General features: G+C 29.2%; 4 protein-coding genes across 6 annotated transcripts; 3 read left to right on the top strand and 1 right to left on the bottom strand.

Moving 5' to 3' along the window:
* Window positions 1-47: 47 nt before the first annotated feature.
* Window positions 48-20238, bottom strand: Fim (plastin-2 Fim). Of its 3 annotated transcripts, none has more exons than XM_035080202.1 (4): window positions 19637-20238; window positions 1703-2133; window positions 403-1621; window positions 48-330 (listed from the first exon to the last, which is right to left on the bottom strand). In XM_035080202.1, the coding sequence occupies exons 1-4, from the start codon at window positions 19685-19687 to the stop codon at window positions 106-108; spliced, it is 1926 nt and encodes a 641-aa protein (XP_034936093.1). In that variant the 5' UTR covers window positions 19688-20238; the 3' UTR covers window positions 48-105. The 3 variants fall into 3 exon arrangements, with proteins under 3 accessions (XP_034936093.1, XP_034936094.1, XP_034936092.1); XM_035080203.1 differs by lacking the exon at window positions 19637-20238 and adding an exon at window positions 3510-3528; XM_035080201.1 differs by lacking the exon at window positions 19637-20238 and adding an exon at window positions 2544-3218.
* On the top strand, window positions 3510-5285 carry LOC118065124 (farnesol dehydrogenase-like). The gene is made up of 6 exons (XM_035080206.1): window positions 3510-3573; window positions 4081-4404; window positions 4510-4636; window positions 4723-4855; window positions 4925-5071; window positions 5150-5285. The coding sequence occupies exons 2-6, from the start codon at window positions 4104-4106 to the stop codon at window positions 5189-5191; spliced, it is 750 nt and encodes a 249-aa protein (XP_034936097.1). The 5' UTR covers window positions 3510-3573; window positions 4081-4103; the 3' UTR covers window positions 5192-5285.
* LOC118065123 (farnesol dehydrogenase-like) lies at window positions 5807-6949 on the top strand. Its single transcript, XM_035080204.1, has 5 exons — window positions 5807-6153; window positions 6230-6356; window positions 6421-6553; window positions 6619-6768; window positions 6831-6949. The coding sequence occupies exons 1-5, from the start codon at window positions 5853-5855 to the stop codon at window positions 6870-6872; spliced, it is 753 nt and encodes a 250-aa protein (XP_034936095.1). The 5' UTR covers window positions 5807-5852; the 3' UTR covers window positions 6873-6949.
* LOC118065125 (farnesol dehydrogenase-like) lies at window positions 7247-8420 on the top strand. Its single transcript, XM_035080207.1, has 5 exons — window positions 7247-7595; window positions 7667-7793; window positions 7863-7998; window positions 8078-8227; window positions 8323-8420. Exons 1-5 carry the CDS (start codon window positions 7295-7297, stop codon window positions 8350-8352), a joined length of 744 nt encoding a protein of 247 aa, XP_034936098.1. The 5' UTR covers window positions 7247-7294; the 3' UTR covers window positions 8353-8420.
* Window positions 20239-23051: the final 2813 nt, after the last annotated feature.

Below are 23051 nucleotides of genomic sequence, written 5' to 3' on the forward strand. Positions count from 1 at the left end.
TCTTAAATTAATAAGTAATCCATTTGTTTTATATGTAATTATTGAAATCACATAATTATTATTATTATAATTTTATCATAAAATTTTTTCAGTATTAATACCATATTATTGCCCGTTTTTCATATTATTTACGTTATTAACATTATTGATGTTGTTAATATTATTTTGTTTTGAATCCATATTTGGAATGTAATCCATAGCCATAAGACAGGCAAATACGGTCATTACCATTTTGGGTTTCACTTCAGTTATATCTTCAGGAAGGGCATAAACTCGAGCTCCACATTTTCTTGCTAAAGATATTGCATATTTTGCATTGTCTAGATTATCCTGAAAGAAATATATTAATTCAGAACAATGAACAAAACAGTTTAAAAAATTCATCGATTGAATAATATTTACCTCTTCAGTTCCACCAACTTTAACAAGTTCATAATTTACAACTCCAGGTTTGATAGCATCAATGAGGTCTATAACGGGTCGACCATCAGCTATTGCAAAATCTTGAAAACTTTTAATACTACTACTCTTTCCAGCTGCTTGAAGTTTTGAATTTACCCACTGGACAATTTCTTTTTCAACAACTGGACTACCTGGTGTTCCTGCAATACTGGATAACAACGAAAGCGTATAAGATCTCATTAACTGCCAAATTAGAGCCAAAGTCAAAGTAGCATTTCCATCATTAATATCTTGTCCAGCTATTCCTACCAACGAAAAGTTCATTTGCTTTCCTAATTCTACTGCATAATTGCAATTTTCCAATTTTTCCATAAATTTACGGAGTTTGGAAAATTTTCTATGAACTTTAGGCCACTTGACAGTTCCTGGTTTGATAATGTCATAAAGTTGGAAAATAACAAGACCATCAGCCAGATCAGAATACAACCAATTGACATATGGAGACACCCCCATAGAATTCATCCAATTTCTGTAGGTTTTTTCTTCTCTAGTTTCTTCTAAAGATCCCAAACCTTCAATATTTTCGGCTGGTTTATCTAATCCAGGATAATTGTTAAACATATTTGCAACAAAGGCAAGATTAAGTTTATAAATTCCATTGACAACATCACTGGGCGTTACGAAACTTCGACAACCGAGTTTTCCAGCTTGTTGAAGCATAATTTCTGCCCTGGTAACATGATTTGGTTCCATCAGAGCTTCTAAAGTCACTCCAGCTGAGTTTGGAGCAATTTGTTTAATCAAATGTGAATAAATTTCTGAATCTGTAATATCTGATTGGAAATTAGTACATCTTCGAACAATTCCAGCATTTTCTAAATGATGATTGACCCATCGAAGAAGAATAGCTTCTGGTGATAATTTCAAAAGATCTTCAATCTTTTCACCATGTTGGAGTAAAGTTGCAAGGCCTGGACAATTTTCAAGAGTAATTTGATTAAACAATCCAATTCTAATAATTTGCCAAAGGAGACCGAGAACCAGATGTGGAGAGCCTTTTGTTAAGTCATGAGCATCAATATTTACTATGTTACAACCGATTGCTTGGGCTGATGTAAGAGCTAGAGTTAAATTCTCATGCTTTTTGTAAAGAGTAAGATTTTTTTTATTTATTGTTCGTTCATCGATGGTGTCTGGACAAGAATGGTTGATAATTTTGCTAAAATATAACCAAAAGTTATTAAAATTATAAAAAAATATAATAATTTATTACATAAATTTGTTAGAAAAAAATATTTACCAGAGTAAAATTCCATCTTCGACTTTATCATAAAGCAGTCTGCCCTCTGGATCAATTGGCAATAAATGTTTGAGATCAGGATCATGGCCAAGATTTGTATTAATCCAATCACTAAAAGCCAATTGTTCTTCAAGTCTTACTGAGTGTGTTGTACCCTCACTAGATGCTTCTGATATTCCACCAAGAGTCTCAAGATTTTCTTTCTTTGATACAACCTGCTTGAATGTAGATCCAAGCTCGTTGGCCTTGAGTTCTCTGCAAAGCTTCTCAAACTCTTCGAAGGACAAACGACCTTTGTGTTGAAACTGTTGTTTGTCGTCATATTCTTCAATCATCTGACGAACTTTGTAACCCGGCATTTTAAATCCGCACACGTCCAAAGCACTACGCAACTCCGTGAGGTCAATGAATCCATCACCATTTTCGTCAATCTAAACAAAAACAAATTCCATGTAAGTATTTCATCGATTAATCCATAAAAGATTTTGTTTAAAGTTAATATACTAGATATAAATGATATTTATCAGGTGATGAGTTTTCATCAGCATATCGTTTATCAAATGAATATCTCAAAAGTCATTACTTCAATTATTCTTCTGGCAACTGACTAAACATCAATCATGAACAAATATGTTCCATCAATATCATCAATTTATTTGTCATATTTTACTAACTTAATAACACAGCTAAAAATATTCCTTAACATTGAAGAAAACAATATTTATTCGTTTATAAATATTAATGACTAAATAATGTTCTCACAAAATGTTCAAAAAAAAAAGAAATAATAATAATAAATATTTTTAGAGAAATACCTGAAACTGAAACAGAAATTACTCACTAATCGAAATAATTCTCGAAAATCTTGAAAATATTCTTCAACAATATCGAATCTTTTTATAAAAAGAATGTCCATATTGATAAAAATAATATTAAATTATTTACACAGGTAATAGAGTAAAATTTAAATAATTTTCAATGATAAAATATAGTAATTTTATTTAAGAGTCTACGTAATGTGTAACGAGTGATGAGTAAAAACTACGATACTTCGCTTATCGTTGTTATCAAATCGATTAGACAGATAAAAAATTTTTACAAAACGATCATTTTATAGTTCATTTTTCCATGAACTAATTTCGTATGTTACATATTAGAGTTGAACATTTAAAATTTTAGAAGCATTTCAAAGACTTCCTGTATTAGAAAATGAGAATATTGCTCAAGGTCTTTAAGTGATCATTTATTTTGTACTGTTCGACCTTCACACAATCAATCCAATTTCCTTCTCGACGGTATCCTGACGTAGTCTGACAGGCTTCCTTCCTGTTCATTTTGCAGTCTCACTCTTCATTTTATTACTTCTTCATTCATGACTTTAAATGATGAATCAATAACAGATATTTTGCTAAAAAAGTTCCAAAAATAAATTCGCTTCTTGTGTAAAAAAATCCATCAGAGTCAATGACAGTATCATTAACAAATAAGAACATTCAAGAATAGATGGTTATTATTTCATTTCAGTAATAAAAGTATTTTAAACCGTTACTTCCAGACAGTCCCACGATTTTTCCTTTAGATTTGTTCTCACATCTCTAAGATAAAAGACTTTGCACAATAGATATTTTATGTGTTGTAACACCATAAGTATAAAAATTAATTTATAAATAATTTTTAATTACTTTACATTAATAAATCTATTATATTAATTTTCTAAACTTTTATATGATTTTACATATTTTTTTATCTGTAACTTCTGTACATTTTATCCTTGAAACATATTAAACATGTGCAATGTCAACTTAACCATCACTGCATCAATTTCCTAGATCATTCTCCATCCGTTCATTGTAACAGTGAGATCACACTTGGTATTACTTTATTTATGTATATACTGTGAATACAGTGAAACCTCTAACATTTTGGGAATTCGGGGCTATGGTTTCTCAGAATTCCTCAAAATCAGAGAGGTTGGTGCGAAAACGTCTAATACAAAGTATATGGAAAAAAGAGTGAGGGATTTCTGGGGTGTTTGATTGGATGAAGGTTCAAAATATTAGAGGTTTTACTGTACTATCTCTTTTTTGATATATATTATGACCGTTGATTACCAATTAACTGAATTTCGAGCGTTCGATTAATTGACAGTATAAAAAATTATCAGTCATTTTTCTATTTAATTAAAAATTATTAAAGTCAATATCATCGTGATAAAGCAAATTTAAGCGGAAGTATATGTCATTACATACTCATTGATTATCTATCACGTAGTATTATTAAAGTGCTATGAAGTAACAAACATAAAACTCTTATTAAAGTTACATAACAGTTGTTCACTTTATAAATCATCATCTGAAGAACATTGATTTTGCTTACAGTATTTTGTACATCATCAAGAAAGATGGATCGTTGGATTGGAAAACTTGCAATAGTTACTGGTGCTAGCTCTGGAATCGGCGAAGCCATTTGTAAATCATTAGTTCGAAGTGGAGTAAACGTTTTAGGACTTGCGAGACGTGAAGATAGACTTGAAAGTTTAAAAAAAGAGTTATCTGGTTGTAAGGGATTGTTTTATTTTGCTAAATGTGACGTACAAAATGAAGCAGACATAGTAAATGCATTTGACTATGCTGAAAAAAAACTTGGTGGCGTTGATATTTTGATCAATAATGCAGGCATCCTTAAAGCTGCTCCATTTCAAGGTAATGATGAATAATGATAAAAGTATCTTCTCTCTTTTTGGGTTGATTTTTGATGATGTGATAAATTACACTATTTGGACTCATTATCTTAAATATTTTTTCCAGAAACTAAGATAGAAGATTTACGGGCGGTAATGGATGTAAATCTGATTGCTGCTGTAACATGCATTAGAGAGGCTCTAAAATCTTTACGCAAAAGTAAAAAAGAAGGTCACATTTTCAATATTAACAGGTAGATAAGTGATGATTGAAAAATATACTAAATTAATTTTTTTCTATTATCGAGTTTTTTGTTTTATCTATTGGATATTCATTTAGTATTGCTGGACTTGATGCTAAAATAGCATCAATACCTATCAATATTTATCCAGCAAGTAAATTTGCTATGCGTGCTATGGCTGATTCATTGAAGATGGAGATTAAGCAAAATAAAGATAAAATACGATTGACAGTATGTATATAATTCTATGAATGATGAACAACAAAAACACTATACAATAATTGATATGAGCTTTTTTAGACAATCTATCCTGGTTTGGTGAATACAGAGATAATAGAACTTTCTGGTCTTGATACAGAAGCTATTTTCAATCTGATGCCAGCCTTAGTAAGTGAAGATATCGCAAATGGTGTAATGTACGCACTTGGAGCACCACCTCATGTTCAAGTAAATTTATTTTTATTTTATTTTATATATAATATTATGTCTAAGTTAATTTATGAACATTTATTGATTCTATATTAGGTGGATGATTTGGTAATTACTGCAGTTCATAACAAAGAATAAAGTTATCTAAATAAATGGAATCATCAATAACCATAATGTTACTAAAAAATTTGTTGAATAAATTATAATGAATAAAAGCTATTTTATAACTGAATTTATTGAAAGTTTTTTTAAATTAAAAAAAATGGTTTTATAATAAAAATACAAAGAAATATTTCATTATGAATAATTAAATTAATTAAGATGAATAATGAAAATAAAAGATAAGTATTCAAACAAGCTTCTTGTTTCACCGGGTAATTGATTAAATAATGAGTCCATCAATATTCAATGTGATTAAGTAAGTAAGCAAAAAAAAAGTATAATCAATTAAATACTTATATAATTATGTTTTTATTAACAAGAAAATCATCAAGAGACCATGGAATAATATTTAATTGTCTATTTCTGATTATGATTTAATAAAAAAACTTCTAGATAATTTTTCAAATAACGAAACTGGTACATTTATTTCAGAATTTTTATAGATTATACGGAAATTCTATGAATAATGATTTAAAATTTTCAAGTTAAAAATGGTATCCACGTCCATCATTTCGATATAAGCATTTGAAACGTATTATTTGTCAAGGATAAAGATAACAAAAAAAATATTTATAGGAGTAATCTAGCTATCCTTAAATTAGTTGAACGTATACTATTCTACTAACTGTTAAAAAATATGAATCGTTGGGTTGGAAAACTTGCAATAGTAACTGGAGCAAGCTCTGGAATTGGTAAAATTATTTCACAATCCTTAATTCAAGACGGTATCAATGTATTGGGGCTCGCTCGAAATGACGAAAAGCTCAAAATGTTACAAAAAAATTTTATTGGAACTAAAGGATCTTTTCATTATATGAAATGTGATATACGTAATGAAAAAGAAATATTAAGTGCTTTCAAATACGCTGAAGATCAATTTGGTGGTGTTGATATTTTAATTAATAATGCCGGTGTATTTAAAGTTGCAACATATGATGGTAAAAAAATAGATTCTCGTTACGAATTATTTTTCAATTTTCAAATCTACCCATCACTTCTCAATTCGTTTTCTAGTACTCTCGACAGAAGATATGCATGAAATAATGGAAGTCAATCTGATTGGATCTGTGATATGCATCAGAGAAACTATCAAATCTATCCGTAAGCATAACAAAGAAGGTCATATTATCAACATCAATAGGTAATTGAATTTTATTTTTGTATTTTTTTACTATCAATTTGAAATTAATTATCATAATATTTAGCATTTCTGGTATTAATGCTAAAGCCGTACCTTTACCACTAAACCTCTCTCCACCAAGTAAATTTGCTCTGCGTGCAGTGGCCGATAATCTTAGAGTGGATATTGCAAAAGCCAAAGATCAGATACGAGTGACAGTATGTATAAAATTCTACTAGTAAAAAATATCATTGTACAATCATTAATATGAGTGATTTTTTAGTCAATCTACTGTGGTCTAGTAAATACAGCGCTGAAAGAAAAAAAGCCTCAATTTGATCCAGACGTGGTTACCAAAACAATGGCAGGCATAGAGGGTACTGATGTCTCTAATCTTCTGCTATATATACTTGGGACACCACCTCATGTTCAGGTAAAATTTTGATCATTATTTTTGTTGAAATAAATTATACTTCAACGTTTATTATTTTTTAGATCGAAGATTTAGTTGTTACTGGATTCAATACAAATAAGTGAACTTGCTGGATCAATTGATTATGTTTTTTCCCAAATATATAAATGATTTTAAATAATAAACAAATATAATACGTAAATTTAGTTTTTTTTCAATTATTTAAAATATAATTTAATAGTGTAGTAAAACGTAAGATGACATCAAGTATTTGCAATTGCATTTAAAATCATTAATGCATTTGCAATAATGACAATAATAATGCCACTTATCAACTTCTCAGCTGTAATATTTAATTTATTATTTTTTCTTTTATATAAGAGCAAGAACGTCAAGCAAATTATTTCTGAAGGTTGAGTAAAATGAATAAAAAGTATATTTATAGGAGTAGGAGGAATCGTTGCCACTATAAAATGCACACAGAATTACAAGTCATACATTTCATAGGTCAGTTAAACCATCAGTATTCTATTCATTGTTAACAAGAATGGATCGTTGGGCTGGAAAACTTGCAATTGTAACTGGAGCAAGTGCTGGAATTGGTGAAGCTACTGCGAAAGCTCTAGTTATAGCAGGCGTAAACGTTCTTGGACTTGCACGAGGAGAAGAAAAGCTTAAGAAACTGCAAAATAGTCTTACTGGGTGTAGGGGATCATTTTATTATATGAAATGTGATGTACGTAATGAAAAAGATATTTTGAATGCATTCAAATATGCTGATGAAAAACTTGGTGGTGTTAATATTTTAATTAACAATGCAGGAATTGTCAAAGCTGCTCTATTCGATGGTAAGATTTAACTTTAGTACATTTAACTATTTGATTAACTATTTATTTACTGAATATGATATTTTGTTTAGCTTTGAAGACGGATGAGATTCATGCCGTCACAGATATAAATCTGATTGCACCTGTAATATGCATCAGAGAAGCCTTGAAATCATTACGCAAACACAAAAGAGAAGGACATATCATAAATATTAATAGGTAAGTATATATAATAATAATTAACCATATTATTACGCACAAATATTGAATTTGTAAAATTTTTTGTAGCCTTGCCGGTCTTAATGCCACAATAATAGATCCACTACCAATCAACATTTATCCAGCAACTAAATTTGGTTTACGGGCAATAGCTCAGAATGTTAGAGCAGAAATTGCAAAAGCTAAAGATAAGATACGATTGACTGTAATAATTATTTTTAAATTTAAGACTTGTAGATAAAAATTATACTCAATAAATCACAATAAATTTTTTCATTTTGTAGACAATTTATCCTGGTGCCGTCAAAACAGAGATTAATACTAGCTCTGGAGTTGACCCAACTATACTCAATAGTATTATGCCTGAAGTTTTACGGAGTGAAGATATAGCAAATGCTGTCATTTATGCTCTTTCAGCACCTCCTCACGTTCAGGTATTTAATTTTTCCAATACTAATGTTGTGATCCATTAATTAAAAATCAATGTTTTCCATTAATGAAATATTTAACTTCTATATTTTTTTTCTAGATTGAAGATTTAGCTATCAGTGGATTCTAAAAACCTCGTTTTTTTCTTTTACTTTTATATGAATTATTTGCTAAAAATAAATACTCATCAAAACTAAACAATATTTATTTTATTATTATAATTGGTTTTACCGAATCTTCGTACTAAATATGACATTTAGTTTATACGATAATTAATGTTACAAAAATTTTATCCAAAGAACAAAGATAAAATAATAATTGAAGTTATTTTTATCAGCAAGAGATATAAACTTAATACCAGCATTGTGGTAACGAATCAGTTGCTTTTGAAATTAATACCAACACCAGTAGTTCATCGTCTGCTTACAAGTATGAATCGTTGGGTTGGAAAACTTGCAATAGTGACTGGTGCAAGTTCTGGAATAGGTGAAGCCATTTCAAAGGCTCTAGTTCATGAAGGAGTTAATGTTTTGGGGCTTGCGAGGCGTGAAGAAAGATTGAAAGAATTATCAAAAAGTCTTGCAGGCTGCAAAGGTTCATTTTATTTTATGCGATGTGATGTACAGAATGAAAAAGATATTCTGGATGCGTTTGAATATGCTGAAAAAATCTTCAACGGTGTTGACATCTTGATTAATAATGCAGGAATTATTAGACTATCCTCTTTTGAAGGTAATTAATTATTAAACGAATAAATAATTTTATAAAACAATGATTGATTCATTTTTGTTGTTTCAGAGACTAAGACAGAAGATCTGCGTGAAGTATTAAACGTTAATGCTCTCGCACCTGCTATATGTTCTAAAGAAGCTTTAAAATCTATGCGTAGACATCAAAGAGAAGGTCACATCATAAACATTAATAGGTGATTAAATTTTTGGTTTACTCTTAGATATAAAACTTATCATTAAGTGTTTAAACGTATCTTTTTTTAGTATACTTGGGCAAAGTATAAAAACAAGACATCGTAAATTTAACATGTATACTGCGAGTAAATTTGCCATGCGTGCTCTGGCTGATACTTTAAGATCAGAAATTGCTGAAACAAAAGATAAGATTCGAATCTGTGTAGGTGTACTTATTTATTTATAAATCAATAATCAATGATAACATTTATAAATATATTTGATATTTTTCACAAATGTAGTCAATATATCCTGGATATGTAAGAACTGAAATAATTGGACCAGTTGAAGATTTGAAGCAAAATGTAGGAAGACCTGTCATAGAAAGTAGTGATATTGCTGATAGTGTTCTATTTGTTTTATCAACTCCACTTAATGTTCAAGTGAGTTCTATTTACTAATTGTATAATTTTCTACAGCAGAATATAATTATTTTTTTTGTGTAGGTAGAAGATATGGTAATAAATCCACTGCATGGAGTAGTGTAGAGAGATACATGTATGTTTTTTGTGCGAAGAAAGAATTCTTCATTTCCCATGGATAATAAAAATAGTAATGTTTTAATAGTGTTCACCAATTAAGTATGTCTTTACGATGTAAGATAAGGGATTGATGAAAGGAAGAATAGATAAAAAATTGGGAAATGTTCAGAAGGCATGAAGGACAAATTGAGATATAAATTACATGCATTACACGTAAAATGACCTGCATCAAGTGTTTCATTATTTTTCTTGGTCGCGTAATAGTTGGCCTGGTTAGTAATATTGTCCATGTCGTCACCGTTATGGTTGCTTAGATGACAGACGCAATGGAATGCAAGAACATTCTTAATTTATGTTTTCAAACCGTGACCACGTTAACGTCGGAATCAAATGTTTACAAGAATTTTCCCAATATAAATTCATCACAATTAATAGTTTTTCATGACATTGATTAAAAACCTGATAAATCATTATGTCATTGATAAAAAAAAAGTTGATTTAAATATTGCCATTTATTTATCTTTATCTAATCGTGGGTATCGAAGTATACACTTATCGACATTTACTTGACATATGACATATGAGTTAACTGAATAATACAATACATGAAGATTCAAGTACGTCTGGAATTGCTTGTCGTCTGCGAATCTACGTTATTATATTACTGCATGCATTGACTCTCACGTAGGAGGGAGACAACTTTCAAGACGAGGACATTATACATCAGATGACAATTGTTAGCCTTGATTTTGAAGCTCTACTCTTTGCTAATATGCTAAATAACAAACATGAACTCTTTTATTATTATCTATTTAAAAAAAAAACACTTCACTCTTCTTACTATAGAAGAGTGAAGCATTACATCAATTAAATCCTCACATCGATACACTAGTAGGTAAAGAAAATATTACAGTTTGTGTATAAAGCAACCGTTGTCAAGTTTCAATCTTGAGATTATTTCATTTTTTGTTGTCTATTTTTTGTCCAAATAAGTAGCATACATATGTTATTTCAAGGTAGCAAAAGATCAATTTCAATGAAACTGCAGCATGATAGCTGCAGCTGTGACTGGTTTTTGTGGTTTGATAATCCCCCATCAATGATATCACGTGGTATTAAGCATTATTTGAATCGTTAATTAATAATAATTATCCTTCAATGAATTGACTGCAAATTTGAAGGCAATAATTTACTGAAGAGTTTTTATTTATATATTTTTAAAGCTGAGAAAAAAAAAGTCAAAAAAACAACGTCAACTGGTACATCATTTAAACTATTAGAGAATTCCTTGGAGCCAGAAATTGTCGCCAAGTTATGGAAAGAAAAACCTGTTGCGACGACGAGACTTCCCTGAGGCTAATTGTAAATGTCCACATTTTGTTGCGCTTCATTCTGCCCTTGCAGCTCAACTCTAGAGTTTAACTTTACTCCAAACGTTGACATTAGTGTCCCTTCAAGCTGAGGGGTCACTAGCCTCTCCATTAGAAGATTTTATATCATTTCCTTTTTCCTTGTGCATTTTAAATCATGTTTTTATTTCTTTTTCTTCGTCACACATTCATGTAAATACCTCACTTTTGTTCACTTTTTTTTTCAATTAATTATACATTCAAAATTAAATTAATTGTGAAGAATAAAAAAAAGGAATAAATTAAATTTTTATGAATCACACGTCAATGACTGATCATATGTGATTCATTTCACCCACGCATCTAATAATCTTCAATAATATATGTTTAAAAGTATATATTTTTCCTGCAATTGATAACAATAAAATGTCTCTTTTTTAATTTTTATTTCTCATTTTAGTAACAATTATCATTTATTTTTATTCTTATCATCTTCGTCACTTCCGAGAGAAGGTTAAAACATAAAAAAATAAAAAACTTTATAGAAATATTAATTTTTCTTACAAATAGTATTTAGAATTAAAATATAATATTTATTTTAACGATAAAAAAATATAACAAAGTCATAAATGATACATTAGATATTATTCGTGTTTCTTAATCTTCAAAGCAATTGACCTAGATTAGAGACTTTTGTCGTAAAATTGTTAAAAAGATTACACATGAAATTTGAACTTAACTCTCTAAGCTTTACGTAAGTCTTAGATTTCAAAGGAAGTTCTTTAGTGAGTCATGAGCAATCACCAGGTCTTCACGTATTAATGTTAAAAGTAATATCCGTCATTCTATTTGAAAATAATCCAAATGAATATTTTGAGTGTAAAAATGGGAAAATCTCAATCAGATGTCAACGGATTTTTTCGTGAAAACATGTATTTTTGATGAGAGTTCAAGGAGAAACTGGTCACGATCTGAACTGACAAGAAATAAAAGTAAACAAGTACTACAAGACTGAGAGATTCAACAAGAAAGAATCTGTAGTATGGAATGTACGGACGAGCCACTCGTTTAAGTTGCACCCACTCCTTGTACGACTTGTATTCTTCCGCAAAGTATCTTCGTATTCTAAACGAGTCTCTGTTATTCAGTCGACACGATACACTCACCACCTGGTGATAGGAATTTCAAGGATAATCATCACTTTCCAAAAAAATTATTATCCTATTTTCTCAACATACCTTCATGAAGTTTTGAGTAATTAAGACTTGAAGGAATTTAATTGGTTAAATATTTTCAAGTTTGCGCTTCTCTAACCTGAATTAATAATAGTTGATGATAGCTGTTTGTAATCATGTTCTAATTTATTCAGCTATTAACAATGTAATTAAAAAATTCTGGAACTTATTGTCACCATCAGTGTCATATAAGTATAACAGAATCAATTTAAATATCATAAACATTTGAAGTTATAAAATTATCATGATTATTTTTTAATGACTGTTTGCAATATAATAACTTCAAGATATCGCCGTGTCACGCAGTATAATTATTTGTTTCTATTTCTTTTCAATTTTCATTTATTTATTTAAAATTACTAATTACTACACATTATATGTATTTTTCTATTTAATTATTTATTTCCAATGTTTCATTAAGTTTTATTGTTTAATAGTAACTGAGAATAATTAAACAGCTATTACTCTAAATTTCATGAATATTATTATAATATGAATTAAATTGTTGTCATTAAAAATGTTGATTATTTGTCGATACTAAAGTATAATTGAGAAAATAAATGCTGAATGTCATTAAGATTTTTTTCGATGATTAAATAAAAATAAATTAAAGAGATATTAAAATAAATAATAATAATGAGTCATTTGTGGTAATAACATATTCACAATATGTATTAAGTAATTAAAATACAAATAAACCCGTTTACGATTCTGGAATTTCTCGATTTGGTTCGTTGAACTTAATTTTTGCAAGTGTCGGATGTAAAAGAGTAGAATCCGTATAAGAATGGATTAATTATAAGAGCATGGGTAATAAGAAGCTCACCGTGGGATACGTGAGACAAAAGATTGACCGCCCTGTTAGACACGTGAGAATATAAGTTTTCATAAAAGGGATTGTATCTATACAAGTATATAGAAATACTCATTCAGCATGAGAATGAAGCATGTAATACCTCGATATCATGAGCATTTCATTCATAGATGTGTAACTCACTTTGTTTTTCTTTCACGTCTTTAAACAATAAATGTACTAAGAAAATGTTATCTATTATTACATTTTAACGCGAGTTATTTCATTCTTCCTTCGAATGTGTTGAAAAAACAATGATTAAGAAAGCACTATTTATTTTTATTTAATAAACAAAAAATTAATTACTATCCATGATGTATGTATATTTTTAATTATAAATATTTATTTATATCTCATCTGTATCTTTTCTGTCAATTTTTAGGTAACCCCCTAAATGCATTTAAATCCAAAAATAAAGCAAAATATTGGGGAGTCACGAGCCAACGCAAAGTTTCTTCGCTCTGGGGGTCTCAATAGGCACACGTGCAACAGACAGATATAATAGTTTACGTATATTTGAACACACCAACCCATGACTGACGCCGATACTTTATTTATCCATACACAGACAGGCTTTCAAAAAAGTTCAGGAGATTGAAAAATGTATCACAAAGTTTGATTTCAAAAGAAAAATTTTTAAAGCCAATTCTCTATTCAAATTCTATCACAAAAGAATTTCTAAATAGAAAATTATTTATCATAAATATATTCTAGCGAATAAAAATCATTTTTTATCAATCAAATCCTTTGTTTACATCCCCTTATTATTGTGTATTTTAATAATAATAAGTATTTTTATTAGCAATTAAAATAGTGATTTGTCAGCTTCATATATCCTGAATGATGAATCAAATGGTGAGTCACTAGTTGAACATTGAATTGTTCTCTTTGCATGCATCAAATAAGAAATAATAATGCAACAATTAAAACAGCGTCACTGAATCATAGGAAAATAACTATTTATCAAAAAAGTTTTAATTTTTATCTTCCGCCATTTCTTCTACTTCTTATCGTTGATTTCACTTTTATTTAATTTCATTTTTTGTGTAGACATTATTTTCGAATAGAAATGCTTATCTGCATATAGACTCCAGACTTTATTATGAGACAGCACATAAACAAGTTTTATTTTTAATAATTCTTAAAAAAAAACACCGACATACTGGTCACGAGATTAACTTTTGCTTTCTGCAATAAGCGTTATATAAGTGAAATAATTTGATTATTTGCTTGAGTCATGACATAAATTTTCCAGTAAATAGACGTCAATAAGAAGTAAGAGTCGAATAAAAGTTGGTATAAAATGACTTGATTTATTTATAAAAAATAACAAAAAAATCTGTATTGTAGATTGAATGAGATAAATATGAATTTGTGATTTGGAGATTCTTTGAAGAAGAAGAGTCCCAAAAGATTCTGATTTAAGGCAATGACTTTCTGTTCTAGTCAACAATAAAGTAAGAAATGAAATGTGATTGTAGTTTAAAGAAAATCATAGAAAACTTTTCTCGGCTGAATAAGCATTTTCAAGAATAGAAAAAAAAATGAAGAGTTTGCGAGGTATTATGACCAATAGAAAACTTTTACACTATTGAATATATATATATATATATATATATATATATATATATTGATACAGATTATGACTTTTACTATTTAGTCTAGTAAAGAGATTGTTTCCATTCGATTGAATTCAATTAAAAGGATATTATCAATAAATGAACATAAAAATTGTTATAGAAATGAAATACAATAAATTTAATTAAGTTACATTGATGTTAGTTAGAAAAATCCAGTTGTTTTTTAGCCAATAAAAGATAATTAATCATCTTATTTAAATAAATATATGTAGAAATAGCAATTCAACAACTAGAAGGAAAAACGACAAGGAAGTGAAAATAGAGGAATATTTTCTAGCTTGCTGGAAATAATCACAACTTGATTATATTTACAGCAATGTTTCGGAATAACCAGAAGAATAAATTTCCAAATGACATTTAAAGACTTCACGAACTCACAATTTTCTACTTTATTACTGTTAAAAAAGGCAGTAAACGATTCTACGTATATCCTTATAATTCCGTTGCAAGAAAGACGTCTAGGCACGCCCAACATTAACTGGGTATATGTTCACGTTATTACTCATTTCATTCCTTGTTAGTCTATCGTGAAATTTCTAACAAAAAATTAATGTGTGTAATACATCTGCAACTTTACCACAGACAATACGATTATGCAATTTATTTGCTCCAAATAAAAGTTGACAAACTATTTGAGTAAATACATTCATTTAAAATTCAAAAGGATAAAAAGTTGAATGGTCACATAAAAATTATCTAATGTAGGTTTAAAAAAAAATAAAAAAATAAGTTAATACTTTTTCAGGTGTCAATTCAAATCTTCCAAGGTTTCGACCTTGTTTACTCCTCCCACATTTTATCCAAATCGAATAACAGTATCGTATTAATATTCGTCACAAAAACTAGGACAAGTGAAACCTACATTATGGAATATTTTTTCTTTATGCCTCAAATTATTCAAGCATTGACGTCAAAGAAATTTACGTCAATATCTAATACTATCGGCAAGTCTTTTTTCAATTCAATTACTCATTTTTACACGCTATTTTCTTCTGTACTTTTAATATGTATGGATAAAAAAAATACCTTTTCTGGATAAATTAGCCCACTATTTTTTGTACACCTGACTTTGCTATCCACCTGCCTACTTATTCATTCACTCCGGCAAGTTCTTCCAAAGCCCATGGTCTATCCCTTCATTTATTCGGGTTTGTTAAGTTTTCATGCTAAAAAATCTTGGAAAAAATATTGTGACATAGACTTATTATTTTTTATTATACCTAAGCAACAATTAGTAAATTTTTGAAAATAAAAAAAATATTTTAAACATAACAGAAGTGGAGGTGAACGACCTATGTACATATAGGTACGTACGAAAAAACAAAAGTCAGAATTTCAAGAGCTTTAAAAGCTCTTTTTGAGTCTGAAGATTTTTCCAGGTTAATAAGACTCGTGATCTAGATTTTAGTAGACTGAAAGATCAAATAGAAACACACAAAAGAAGAGAAGTCAACGTGACTTTCCTTGATGGAGGGTCGGAAAGAGAGAGAATGATTTGATGGCAAACAATGCAGCCGCTCCAATTATTTCTCAACCCGGCTACTGTAGTCGTCATTTTGCAATTCTTACACGAGTGTGGCAGCTGGAGTCGTACATACATATACATATGCTAAATAGTAAGTAGAGAACAGTGCGACCAATTACATTACATCCAAGTACGGGTGTGTTGTTTAAAAACAATTATTCTTACGCAAGTCATGTGTTCATATATATATCGAAATGTCTAAACACAACAAATGACAATACTATCTATTTATGACTTAAAAACCAAACATGATTAACCAATAATGTGATCATTTCTTCATAACAATTATTTTTTTACATTCTCAAGGATAAGTTGCAATTTAGTTCACTAAAACATGAATAAACAATTATTAATTTTAATTTAAAATGATAAACAATTGAATATTTCTATTGACTTTTTTTAAATACAAAATAAAATTCAAGGCTAAAAAGCAAGCTGTTATCAGTTCTTAACTAGAGTTAAAATGATTAACAGAAGGAAAAGAAATGAGTGAAGTCTACACAAAGAAGGTTGTTAATGAAACTAAAAACGGATAGACACATTCAGAGACTGTGGTCAAGAATTTCTTACATTTTAAATGCCTGCTATATTTAATCTATGATTTACCAATAATTGGTACTAAATTTTTTAGAATAAAAAAATCTAGAGAGTGGAAAATGGTTGATTGCACGGTTATTTCCCCTTTGAAGCACCCTACAGTTATATTATAGTTTCCGAGAGGGTGTGAAAAGAATGATAACGATTAATCCTTTACTCAGCAGTATTGTTACCACTTTTTTACAGCGAGTCTTTCAATTTATTAGTTATAATTGTCTTTTTGTCATCAAGAATATAATCCAACATAATAAATATTGATGATATTATAATGCTCAATAGTTGTTGGAAAATTGAAAAAGATTTTACAAGCTACTCTTGATGTATTAACTCCGTCAGTAATTTTATGACGTGCAGAAATTGACAGGCGTTACCCTGGTTACGAAAGCCGGATATTCAGCAGCGTTGTTCAACCCTCTTAGCTACAACGAAGAACCGTCATATATATTTATTCATCCTACGAGGGTGATCCATGCGAGGTGGCTACGAGCATCAGAGAATACACCCGTCTGCTACAAGCACAGCTTTTTCATCTTTCTATACTTTACACACTAATCCCTCACCTCCCCCTTTTTGCCCTCTTATTCTGGCATGCTTTATCATCTCAGCCGTATATAAGAACAAGTTGAAGTCTGTATTTTTAAGTGCAAAAAGAGATTGACAAGATTCTCGTCCCTATAAAGCTCAACCTGCTCAACGATCAATAGGACAATTAAAGACCTTCTAGAAAATACCGGCGGAAGTACGTAATTTTATCTGCCCTCTTCAAACTTCCCTTTCTACCACGTTCCACATTCATTGTTTTATTTATCTGATACTTATAGGATTTACGGCCCGTATGTCTGTTTTTTTTACTCCTTTTTTTTTTTATTAGAATTCAGAAGCGAAATTTCAAATTAAAACTTTATTTAATCAAATGATTTTTCGATAATTAATTTTTTTTTATTGTTTCTAATAACAAACTTATAAATTGTGGCTTCTGTTATAAGATGAAATTTTTTCAGTATTTATGAGTTGCCGTTCAAGTTCGGCAGAAATTATTACATGCTTTACAAAACTATAGAATAAGTCAGGTAGATACATAGTAGTTTATGTACAAGTTACAAATTATTGAAATCCAATATTCACTATATAATATGTATGAACTCGTTTTCTCTATCTTTTTCCTCGTGGCTACTCCGGTTTCGTGGAATTTTTATAAATTATAACGGAGAATTGGTCTGATAGCCATAAATTTCCTGTCAAGCGAAAAGAGTGAGGGACAAACATTTTTGTCGTTTTTACATATGAATTTTATAGTAATTAAATAATCTATGAAAGCTTTTAAATATTTCATAATCGACATAATATTCCAGATCTTTAGATAATTATTGATAGACGTTTTTGTTCAATTACAATAATGAATAAAAATTAACAATATTTTATCACTTTTGATGGTAAATAAAATCTTTATTATTTCATAAATAAGAAAGAATGATAATTGTTTACTCAAACATATTTTATTCAAGGAACCTTTTATAGTTTAATGACGTCAATTTTTGAATCATTTTATCAACAAGTTCCCTTGTATATATTTAAGAATAAAACAAAAAATAAAGAAAATCAATTTTTCCTTGAAATAAAATGGTAAAATATAATAAAATTTTAAAGCATCGTAACAAATGAATTCGTAAGCAATAATATGCAAAACTGAAAGTCAAGAATTTACAAAACATGAGAGCGTCCTTGATGAATCAACATGCTTGGAAAAATTAAATTATAATGACGTGGATATGCTTATACATTAATGTGAAGTGAAGAGCAACAAAAGGCTTCAACATTGACACCAATGTAACTAAATTTATTTTATTTCACAGTACATAGAAACTCAATGTACGTCTCTGAACATAATGCCAACAAATTAGCTACTCTTTACTACTTTATGAAAAAATCTAATGGAATTATTTTTTCAATTAGATTTGTGGTTACTTAAACATTTGTATAATAAAGAAATGCAGTACTTGGAAACATGAAAGATGTTGATTTATGAAAATTCTAAATAAACTTGAATCAAAATGAGAAAGTATTTTTATGCTTGAAAATAACACATACTCAAATGGACTCTTGATATTAAAACATAATAAAACCAGAAATTTCTCATCGGGCCTATCCTACATATTTATTAATTGCCTGAGTCATAGATGGTTAGGTTAAAAAGGGAAATCATACTGAAAATACCAATAAGAAAAGGTTATATACAAATCTAATTCTAATAAAATAAATTTAAATTTTCAAACATTAAATTCAAGATTTCACTGATACCTTTTGATGTTAATGAAAAAGAATTTTTATAACTTTAAGAGACTCAAAGTATCCATTATTGTGATAAAAATCAGAAAAAGACATCAAAGTACAGTAAAAAAAAATCTGAAGGAATATTTTTTGAAAGTTTAAAGGGACAAAAGCAGAGTGATAAGCTAAGAATGCCGATTGGCAAAGTGCAGAAAAGGATCAACAGCCACGAGGCTTTTACAAGTAAATAGAAGGTGAGACAGGTAACTCACGAGGGCATGTGATAACCGTAGGATCGATAAAGAAATTAGAGAAGCTCAGTATGACGCCTTGTAAATTCCCCGAAATCATTTCAATTCATTTAATCCCTCTTTTCACATCCAACTTATTTATTTTTTCACTGTTTTAAGAATTTTTTGAAACAATTGTCATTGAAAAAAAATTAAAAGTGATTGATGACATTATTTTAGAGAAAAGCAAAATTGAAAAATGAAACTTACCGTTTGGAATTGCTCCAAGAGTTCCTGCCGGTCGTCGATTGTAGTGGCCATGTTGCCTGAATCCTTCCGTGGTCTCCTTTTTCCACGCCCCGCTCACCCTCGCTATTTCTTTCCTTCTCTCACTCACAGACTTTTTATCCTTCTCTCCAGGCGCGTCTCACTCGAATTCACTCCGAAAATTACACTGATAAATTTTTTGATCACTTAAACAAAACTTTTTGTTAAAAATCTTCTTAAACCTTTTTACACAGAATAAAATTTTAGTGCTTTTATTGAAAATATTTAAAGCACGTTTCCCAGAGTCTTGACGTATATTGTGGAGTACAAAAATCAATATAAACCATCTGTTCACTAGCCAGCCGCGGAGCAAACTGAGCTCACTGAGCTACAGCGGTAGATTGAACACCGAAATACAGTGGATTGTGATGCCCCACCATAAACACTTTGACCTGCGCGAGTCACTACGAGTCATTGTGACCTGCCTCTATCCTTTATCACCATCATCATCATCATCATCATCATCATCACTTGTGTATAATATTTATACATATGCGTATTGCGTAGTTTAGTGTTATCCTACAACGACACTGTTACCATCTAAAGTTGACTCATTTGTATTTTGTTTAATGTACATATTTCAGTGTACAACACGTGTACAACGCAACATGCGCAATCGCACGCAGTTGTACTTACAAAGTCATAACATAAAAGGAGTTCGTCATTTTTGAAATTACCTTTTTAATGATTGACATTAAGAAATTATACCTTTTACTTATTCTGATATTAAATTCACATTTAAATTAACATAAAAAACTAAACAATTATGTCTTTAACATTTATTAGAATTTTTAATTGTATAATTGAACAACTTTTTAATAAATAATTTTATCATGTCAACGTGTATGGTACTAAAAATAAATACTAAAGGATGAAATTAGACAGAGTAAATTGGTCAATTAAAAAATTTTGCTCAAACTTAAATGGGCTTCATACATGTGTAACTCCTTTACGACCACAATTTCATATTCATAACAGAGGGAAAGAGGGAAAAAAATACAAAAATATAAAATATGAAGGAAGAGCTTTGAACCTATAACTCGAAACAGACATTGTGCATAATATTCATATTCAACTTGCAACCGTGCATTCATAATTACTAGTTTTTAGTCATTTTCAATCCCTTGAACGCCCACGAATATTTCATATCACAGTTGTTAAATGATAGATTACTTGTAATTATTAACGGACAATGATAGTCATTTGCAAAATTTTTATTCCATTAATTGTATCATTTTCTAAATTTAAATTTAATAATATAATCAAATGGAAAAATAATAAAAAATAAAAATTACTTTTACAGTGATTAAACAAAGTACATTCCACTGATCCCAGTCCCTTAGGCCCGACCTTGTGCCCGTAAATTCTTTTCTGCTTACGTCGTGAAAGTTATAGTTCTCTCATCCGCAAAATGTTACGTGGGTACGGATAAAAGAGCCAGTATAGGTACAACTATCTATATATATCGGGACATCACATTTTTATGAATAAATTGCTTAGCTTACTGCTATGTAAGTAATTTAATGCACACTATACATGCAAAACAGATCGAAATCGATATAATAGAACTGGTATATACACTAAAAAAGGTGGTATTATTCATATTAAAGAATCTGATGAATCACCATTCAATCTCCCAGCTTCATACATTTGCACTATACAACACTTTGTACTCACATTTAATTAAAAGGTTTTCCTATCTCTTTTAACAGAATTAATATTTTGATAAATACACAAATTGATTTATTAATGTGCAATTGATCTTTGTCTGCAAATAAAATTTATTAAATTTATTTATATTTAAAAGTTTAAGAAATTTATTCAACAAACCCATTTGTAGATTTAGAGTATTGATAAATCAACAGGAAGTTGGTTCAAGTATATAAGAGATAAAAAAAAACCAAGACTGAAAAATGAAAGTATAAAAATGAAATGGGTACAGAGAGTAATAGTGTTAATCTCAACATTTGATTACTGGGAAAGCTGACTTTTGTTCCTGTTTGCATCTCTTTACTAAGCAAGAATCATCCAGATCTCTAATACGTGTTTTATACGTATAAAGTGATAGTTCGATGACCCTTTAAACAAGCAACGTTTGTGTTCATGTTACTCGTTTTTAAAATATTTCTTTACTCTTGATGCTTAATTAATTATCATGATGATTACATGTATTAAAAGTATGGTAATTGTATATTCATCATGTTGGCTAAAAATGAATGAAAAAAATTTCAAAAAAGTACATGAAAATAAGTATGATAGAATTATCACCTATGAATTGAAATTTTAAGCTGTGGGTCGACCTGAATTCTTTCACTGCAATATTCTTGTACCTATTGTCATCATTGTCACCATAGTCACTACCGCATTAACATTTACATTTGAGTTTACAACAGCATATACTCCAAAGTTTATTCATACCGAATTTATAAGTTCGAAGACGAAACCCAAGAACAATTGTAACAGTCTAGTATGTAATAGAAAAAAAAATATTATATGTATAGTCATAGATTAGATTGATGTTGACATATCATTGTAAAATCAACGTCTGATGATTAACTTTGTCAGAGATTAATTCGTCATACTGATCGTTTAGATGTAATACTATAGGTGAATGAGTCATTTTTTAAATTGATTTTTCGAATAAAAAAATCTATATAGATGATTCATTTACTCTAAAAAAATTTATACGACAAATAGATGAAACTCTTGATGATAAAAATCAAAAAAACTTTAATGAAATTTTTTATCTTAATTAATAATAGTAATCAATGTAATAGATTAATTGAAATAACAAATAAAAGATTATAAAGATACCTATATATTAACTGAAATGTTATTTTTATCCTTACCTCTCACCTGCTCATCCTTTATGTCTCTGTCTGTCCCTTCTCACCTTCCCACTTTCATGTTGTCTGGCCATCAAGGGAATCTTCCTTCTTTGAATCTTTCGGGTTTGGGGACATCGACCTCTAAAAACTCCAACTTCTAAATTTGTATATACTATATATGATCTATACACATAACAATGTTTATCTCACACATAATGGACCAAGTGCAACAGAGAAAAAAAAATATAAATATGTAGATAGATCGTTGTTGTTTTTGTTTTTAGTAAATTTCATGGATTATTGATTTTAAAAATAGTAATAAAGTTAAATAAAAAAAAAGAAAGATATACAAAAAAACAAATCCAATCAGGAAAAATTAAAAGTTGTAGAATAGGTGTAGAATCCACTCAATACAGCATTCCAGGAATTCTTGTTATATTGGTGGAATAAAAAATAGACTCCTTGATTGAATCTAAAAAAATATACGGGTATATTATAATTGTCTGATATCAGTAAATTACTTTTGGACT

The sequence above is a fragment of the Chelonus insularis genome, unplaced genomic scaffold (genome assembly GCF_013357705.1).
Source record: "Chelonus insularis isolate UGA/USDA-ARS -01 unplaced genomic scaffold, ASM1335770v1 contig_270_pilon, whole genome shotgun sequence".
NCBI lineage: Eukaryota > Metazoa > Arthropoda > Insecta > Hymenoptera > Braconidae > Chelonus > Chelonus insularis.